A 7820-nucleotide genomic window follows, 5' to 3' on the forward strand; every position below is an offset into this window, starting at 1 on the left:
GCTAGAGAGACACCCGCGACTTTCCGGATTCTGAATGAGACTAGAACACAACAAAACCAAATCGAATCCAACCCAACCGGCCATAAAGGGCAGGGCCAAGGGGCGAGGCGTGCACCTTATTCTGTCCATCGTGACCCGGATGGGGGCCCAACTAGGGACCCCGTCGGGGAAGTGGAGGCACTGGGAGGACGGCTGGAAAAGGCCAACCAAAGAGCTGCTCACGGTCGTCGGGCAGGGCCTGGGAAAGCCAAAGCTCTGGACCCCGGGCGGGCAGGACGATCAGGGACCCCAGGGTCCACCGGGGACCCCAGGAACCCCAGGGACGACCAGGGATTCCCGCGCTACTTTAGTGAAGAGAGTGCGTTTTCCTGTCAGCCCCCGGGGAGCTGGGAGCCGAGCCTCTGGAGAACCGGCCGTCAGAGCTCTTCCGTCAGCCGAGGAGGTTAGGCGGCTTAGGACTGCACGACAGGGGACCCTAACAGGATGCGAGCCCCGGGGTTGCTGGGCCACGCCGAGATCCGCAGAGCCTAGTTCGGAGAAACTGGGAATAACCCCCGTAATGACACGCTATTTCCGCGTGTTGCCGCCCCCCAAAAGTAGCTCTCGCTCCGTGGTAGTCTCCCGAAAGGGACAGAGCCGCGACACCGGGGAAGAACAGTCGGCTGACAAGTTTGTCAAGTAGGTACTGAAGGGGCACCTCCCTCCACCCTAGCTCCCTTGGCACCCGGAAAGCTGAAGAGCTGAGGCGTGTAGTCCTCTGTCACCTAGTTGGCTCCAATGGCCCTTTGCAGTGGCAGTAGTGTTCAATAAGCTGTGAGATGTGGGTTTTACACCCAGGCTCTGTTGTACATTGTACACTCCCGGAGTTAACTTCTGAAGGCAGAAGGGGACGACAGAGGTTGGATGGCATCACCGACTCAATGGACATGAGTTTCAGTAAATTCCGGGAGCTGGTGATGGACAGGGAGGCCTGGCGTGCTGCAGTCCATGGGGTCCCCAAAAGTCCGACGCGACTGAGCGACTGAACTGAACTGAACTGAGGGGCTGGCCATCAGCTGAGGACGTTATGCAGCTTAGGACTGCACGACTCCGGACCCCGGCAGGATCCGAGCCCCTGAGTTGCTGGGCGAAGCCGAGATCCGCAGAGCCTAGCTCGGAGAAACTAGGAATTTCTGGGGGTGTACACTGTGGTGAAGGCACTTCAATTCTCTGAACCTGTTTTCTCCTCTTTAAGCTGGAGAGGCTACCTCTCAGGGTTGCAGCGAAGACTTGTCAGTTGTAAATTACACTCCCTTGTCTTTACCCCTAGTTCTACCACTCTCCCCCCACCACTCCTACCCACTTACCTTGTGTGAGGGACATCAATTTGTCCACCCAAATACTTGAGATATGAATTACAGTACAAGTGTGCATTTTGAAAATTATTTTCTAATTTCTCATGAAAAACATGAGCAGATGTCTCGCTTGTTCTTTCAGGTTGGCTGAGGACACCAGTGAGTCCCTTCAACCAGATGTTAATTTCATACATACTTTTCTCAAGCCAGAGAAGCTAACAAAGGTTGAGAAGAGGTTTAAGGGAAGAGCAGTAATGGAAATGATGAAGCTGGACAAAGAAATCAAAGAAACTCAAATTCGGCTAGAGCCCTTAGTGGTGGAAACCCGGCAGCTACTGGAGGAAAAAGATCACATACAGAAGGAAAACCAGTTCTTTCAGGAATACCTGACCAAGCAAACAGAGGAGTCTAGACAGAGAACCGAGAAGCTGTGGAACTACTATCTACAACAAAGCGTGAAGATTGAACAAAGAAAACAAGAATTAACCTCCAAATATGCAAACAAAAATTCAGCGCTTAAAAGAGAGCTCTTGGAGAAGGAAAACACCCTATCCAATTTGAATAAGCAGTTGGAGGCAATGAGGGACATTTCAGTGATAAAGGAAAAACAGGACAGAGAAATTGAGAAACTTCAGCAGGAGATAAAGAAGACCCACGTTGAGACAGCTGCAAAGAAACAGGCGATGCTCGTCCAGTTCTTCCAGGACAAAGCATTACTGGAGGCACAGCTGAGAGAGCTAGAGGCAAGGGAGCCGGGAAAGAAGTTAACAAAGGAGCTGAAAAGCAAGAACCAGGCCTTGGAGAAGGCAGCAAAGCAGCACGTTTCCGAGTTCCACAGTAACATCAACAGACAGCACCAACAGTTACAGAAGGAACTTCCAGAGCTAGTTCAGAAATGCCATCAGTTGGAGGATACTCACAGCCAATTAAAAAAGAAGCAGCAGCTGCTGCAGCAGGAGCACTGGTACGTGGAGTGCTTAAGGCGAGGGAGGCAACAGCTGCAGGAAAGGCGTAATCGGTGCCCAAATGGACAGGGTTCTCCGAAGACCACAAGGAACCCTGCCCTAGGCACCAAATCAAAGGTGCATCCAAAGAAATTTCTAAAATAACACTAAGTCAAGACTAGAGCAAGGGTTCTTAGGTGCCATATAACATAATCCTGGTTAGGAAGGCTTTGAGATCTCAGGTTGCTATGGTAAAATACCCATTGTAATGTGTTAATATGAAGGATTAGGTGTTTTTCTCAACCAATACTGCTAGATTATTGGTAGCACTGGCTTCCCATTAAGTTAGGTTTTTCTTTAGTTAGCTCCTGGTAATAACTGGGCTGTTCCTTATACCTCCAGATAACCCAGTACCATTTGCCAAAAATCCACCTGTGAAACCACCTCAAGAAAACAGCTTGAGAAAGTGACAGAAAAACAGTTGTGTGGTGTGTTCCACCTAGCTAAGTTAGGTTTCTTTACAGAAAAGGAAACCCCTGAGGAATAGCATTTCAGATTGGTAGATTCTGCTTTGTGCTCTGTAAACAACCAATGTCCATGTATCCTCCCTTCTTTGGCCACCTTGGCACACGCGTGCAGTGTTTTCAAGCTTCTTTATAAAGTCTGTGCTGGTGATCAAGTAGCTGCTTCTGTAGTTTTCTCATGATTGAAAGATTAATAACAGCAAGTGTAAACAGGATGACCTGCTGTCTGATGATCAGCCCATACAATTTTGAGTAAACTGTGTGATGTTAGTTGTTCAGTGGTATCTGACACTTCGTGACCCCATGGACTGTAGCCCGCCAGGCTCCTCTGTCCATGAAATTCTCCAGGCAAGGATTGGGTAGCCATTCCCTTCTCCAGAGGATCTTCTTGACCTAGGGATTGAACCTGGGTCTCCTGCATTGCAAGCATTCTTTACCAAGGTGGCTCAGATGGTAAAGAATCTGCCTGTAATGCAGGAGACCCAGGTTCAATTCCTTGGTTGGGAAGATCCCCTGGAGAAGGGCATGGCAACCCACTCCAGTATTCTTGCCTGGAGAATTCCATGAACAGAGGAGCCTGGCAGGCTATAATCCATGGAGTCACAAAGAGTCAGACACGACTAAACAACTAACACTTTCACTTATTCAAACTCTGTGAAGGAAGGGTAGAGGGCACAGTATAGTCAGTCAGTTTTCTGTGGAGAAATACCACTACCGTGAGTGAGATGACTGCTTCTGCCTGTTTTAGAAAAATGTATCAAAAGAAAGTGATCATATATTTGGAGAACTTTTTGAAGATTCTGTTGCCATCTTGTTCCCTAGCAACATCCTCAAATTCTAAGATTACAAAGATGACTGAAGTTTCAATAAGAAAGAGCACTTTAGCTTTAGGTCATGTGTATCCTACATCTATGCCCCTTCAATTGAACTAGAAATAGTATTTTAAATTAGTTTAGACTTTTAGGATAGTTACATGTTTGGCACTTAGGAGACACTAATGATCAGATCAGGGATTTCTTTGAATGCTGAATCCTGGTACAGAAATATAGCTTCATATTTTAACATCACTCCCTTATGAAAAAATAGAATCAACTTTAAAGAAACTATCAGTGATGAAAACCTTCAGAATGATTTTCCCAGTTTTGTTTCATTCATATGTAAAATGAATTCTTGTACTTAGATTCAGAAAGGGATTCTGCCTCCATGTGCCTTTACTTCTAGCTTTAACAACTTTGCTGTTAAATGTGTAATGTCTTGGTTCCTAATTTTTTATTGAAAATATAAAAAATTAAAGATTATCCAGTGATTTCATTATTGTTCCAATGTAATATACCTTCTACTCATATTTTTCTCACTTCTTACCAACTCTGAATGTCTTCCTCATACTAGTGTGTATAAAATAAAAATGCAGTTTTAGTGTACAAAGTCAAATGTTAGGTAGCACACAGAAACCTTAACCTAAAGAGTTTGTCAGTGGAGCTGAAAATAGAGCTTGCTTTAAAACGTGGCATCCAAAACACAATTGAAACCTTTATTCTCTATGGATGCAAAAACCACAGGAAAATATATAACTAAGGATAATGAGTTGGAATGGAGGATGGAGAATCTTATCATTCTTTTAATTCCCTCTCCTGCCAGTGCTATCCTGATTATCTAATTTAGGAGTGAATAATTTCCCTCCTATTCTGAATTCCTCTCATCCCAGATAACGGATCTGATCTGGTATAGTACTTCTGGCTTTCTCTGTTGGGAGTGAGGCCTCTGAAGACTTTAAGGGGTGGGTCATCTGATAAAGGCCCTTGGAAATTCTTAACAGCAAGCTAGCAGTAGGTTCGGAGAAGGCAACAGCAACCCACTCCAGTACTCTTGCCTGGAAAATCCCACGGGTGGAGGAACCTGACAGGCTGCAGTCCATGGGGTCGAGACGAGTGGGACACGACTGAGCGACTTTCACTTTCATGCATTGGAGAAGGAAATGGCAACACACTCCAGTGTTCTTGCCTGGAGAATCCCAGGGACGGGGGAGCCTGGTGGGCTGCCATCTATGGGGTCGCACAGAGTCAACACGACTGAAGCGACTTAGCAGCAGCAGCAGCAGTAGGTTGGCCAACTAAGGTTTCAGTCTACTTTTTGTCTGCTTTCCTACGCTGGAAAGGAAAGAGGGTGATGTTACAGAAACTGTTAGAACAGACCTCAGAGTTGAAATTTAGGTCAAGACTTAAATGATAAAATGAAGCCTGGAGTACAATTGGGGAAAGACATTCTAGACAGTGGGAACAGAGAATGCAAAGGCTCCAAGATGGGAAGGAGTTTGGGAGGATTAAGAAACAAAAGTCAATGTGGCTAAGTATAGTGGGGACTGGACAGAAAAAGGGTGGAGCAGAGACCGAGGAGGTTAAAAAGGTTAATGGTGACAGCAAGGAGGCCTTGTAGGACAAAGTGAGATGAATTTTGTTCTAAGTGCACTGGGAAATCATTAGGCTTTGAGCAAGTCAATGAAGTCTGATTTATAGTATAAAAAACTCAACACAGTTGTATGTGGGGTATACCAAGCCAGTGAAAACAAGGAATCCAGTTAGGAAGCTCTTGAAAAGGCAAGAGGTGATGACTGTTCAGAATGGAAAGGCAAACATGGGGGTGAACAGAAGGCATAGGGGAGAGCTGACTCTTAGTGGGAGGGGACAAATAGGTTATACAGGGGACTAGGCTCACTAACAGACCCAAGACTGTATCATGTCTCAAAGAACATTTATTTTTCACCCATATAATAGTCTGAGATCTCCTGAAGGGCAAATAGTCTTTCTTGAGGTGATTCAGGGAATCAAACATCTTCCATGTTGTGCTCTACCACACCCTAGAGACGCGTTATCATACACATCTACCAGAAGGGGAAATTAAGCATGGAAGTACACTCACCCTCTTAAAAGTTCTGGCACAGAATTAATACATTTCTACTCACATTCCACTGGAGCAAAGTTAGCTGGTTCGCCCATCACTATTAGGGGGATTAGGTGGAGCCCTGGAAAGTGTAGTCATTTGTCCTGTAACCCTGTAACTCTGCAACCTGTTCAATTTTGCTGGACAGCTAGTAGTCTGGTACAAGGATGCTTCCAATATGAATTGGGAATAAGATTGTAGTATCATTTTTAGACTGGAATATCATTCTTGTAGATGTCTACTGGAACCCCTGTGCAAGAGGAATCTATATCGTCCTAGGGTGTGCTGAGTCGCAGGGCAAATCTTCAATTTTAAGAGATCTTGCCAATTTGTTTATAAATTGATTGTACCAATGTCTGTTCCCCAGTGCAGGGAGTTCACACTGCTCCAAAATCTAGCTGGACTTGATACGGTCCAACTTCAGGAAATATTATTCTAATGAATTTGGTTTAAAAACGTAAAACACTCAGTAATATGATTAGAATCCTCTCTAGTGTGTCCTGCTGATCCCTGGCTCAGACAGCAAATATAAAAGGATCCCCTGTGAGGGCCCTGGATGAGACTGGACAAGTTTAACCTCAAACCAATTACAAGCACACATTATTGGGGGTTTGGGTGCACACTACTGCAATACGGTGAAATTTACAATAAAGTGAGTCACATGAATTTTCCAGTCTCCCAGTGCATATCGAAAAAGAGTGTTTCAGAAAAACATCTATTTCTGCTTTATTGACCATGACAAAGCCTTTGACTGTGTGGATCACAATAAACTGTGGAAAATTCTTCAAGAGATGGGAATACCAGACCACCTGACTTGCCTCATGAGAAATCTGTATGCAGCTCAGGAAGCAACAGTTAGAACTGGACATGGAACAACAGACTGGTTCCAAATAGGAAAAGGAGTACGTCAAGGCTGTATATTGTCACCCTGCTTATTTCACTTATATGCAGAGCACATCATGAGAAATGCTGGGCTGGAGGAAGCACAAGCTGGAATCTAGATTGCCAGGGAGAAATACCAATACCTCAGATATACAGATACCACCACCCTTATGGCAGAAACTGAAGAAGTAAAGAGTCCCTTGATGAAAGTGAAAGAGGAGAGTGAAAAAGTTGGCTTAAAGCTCAACATTCAGAAAACGAGGATCATGGCCCATCACTTCATGGCGAATAGATGGGGAAACAGTGGCAGACTGTATTTTTCTGGGCTCCAAAAGCACTGCAGATGGTGATTGCAGCCATGAAATTAAAAGATGTTTACTCCTTGGAAGGAAAGTTATGACCAACCTAGACAGCATATTCAAAAGTAGATATTACTGTGCCAACAAATGTCCGTATAGTCAAGGCTATGGTTTTTCCAGTGGTCATGTATGGATGTGAGAGTTGGACTATAAAGAAAGCTGAGGGCAGAATTGATGCTTTTGAACTGCGATGTTGGAGAAGACTCTTGAGAGTCCCTTGGACTGCAAGGAGATTCAACCAGTCCATCCTAAAGGAGACCAGTCCTGGGTGTTCATTGGAAGGACTGATGTTGAAGCTGAAACTCCAATACTTTGGCCACCTGATGCAAAGACCTGACTCATTGGAAAAGACCCTGATGCTAGGAAAGACTGAGGGCAGGAGGAGAAGGGGATGACAGAGGATGAGATGGTTGGATGGCATCACCAATTCAATGGACATGGGTTTGGGTGGACTCCGGGAGTTGGTGATGGACAGGGAGACCTGCCATGTTGCAGTTCATGGGGTCGCAAAGAGTCGGAGACGACTAAGCAACTGAACAGTGCATATAAAAGGTATGCAATGTAGACTACACTGCATTGTAGTTGCTTTAAAGTGTGCAATTCCATTATGTCTAAAGCAACAACTGTACATACTTCCATCAAAATCAGTATCTGTAAAGGGAAGAGCAATAAAGCAAGGTATGAGTAGATTCATTTGAACCAGCATAATTTTAGACCTAAGCAACTACTGAAAAACTGTATGTTACTTCTTCAAAACTCATTCCCATCTCTAGTCATCATTTCCCTCCCTTCACACACAGTGTCAGCAAGGAGACAGGTAGCACACTGGAGTCAATGAAC

At 45.0% G+C, this 7820-nt stretch overlaps 1 protein-coding gene across 1 annotated transcript; it reads left to right on the plus strand.

Annotated features, from left to right (window-relative positions):
* CCDC121 (coiled-coil domain containing 121) lies at nucleotides 12–3244 on the plus strand. The gene is made up of 2 exons (XM_005686877.3): nucleotides 12–678; nucleotides 1477–3244. The coding sequence occupies exons 1-2, from the start codon at nucleotides 35–37 to the stop codon at nucleotides 2441–2443; spliced, it is 1611 nt and encodes a 536-aa protein (XP_005686934.3). The 5' UTR covers nucleotides 12–34; the 3' UTR covers nucleotides 2444–3244.

The sequence above is a fragment of the Capra hircus genome, chromosome 11, assembly GCF_001704415.2.
Source record: "Capra hircus breed San Clemente chromosome 11, ASM170441v1, whole genome shotgun sequence".
Classification (NCBI taxonomy): Eukaryota; Metazoa; Chordata; class Mammalia; order Artiodactyla; family Bovidae; genus Capra; species Capra hircus.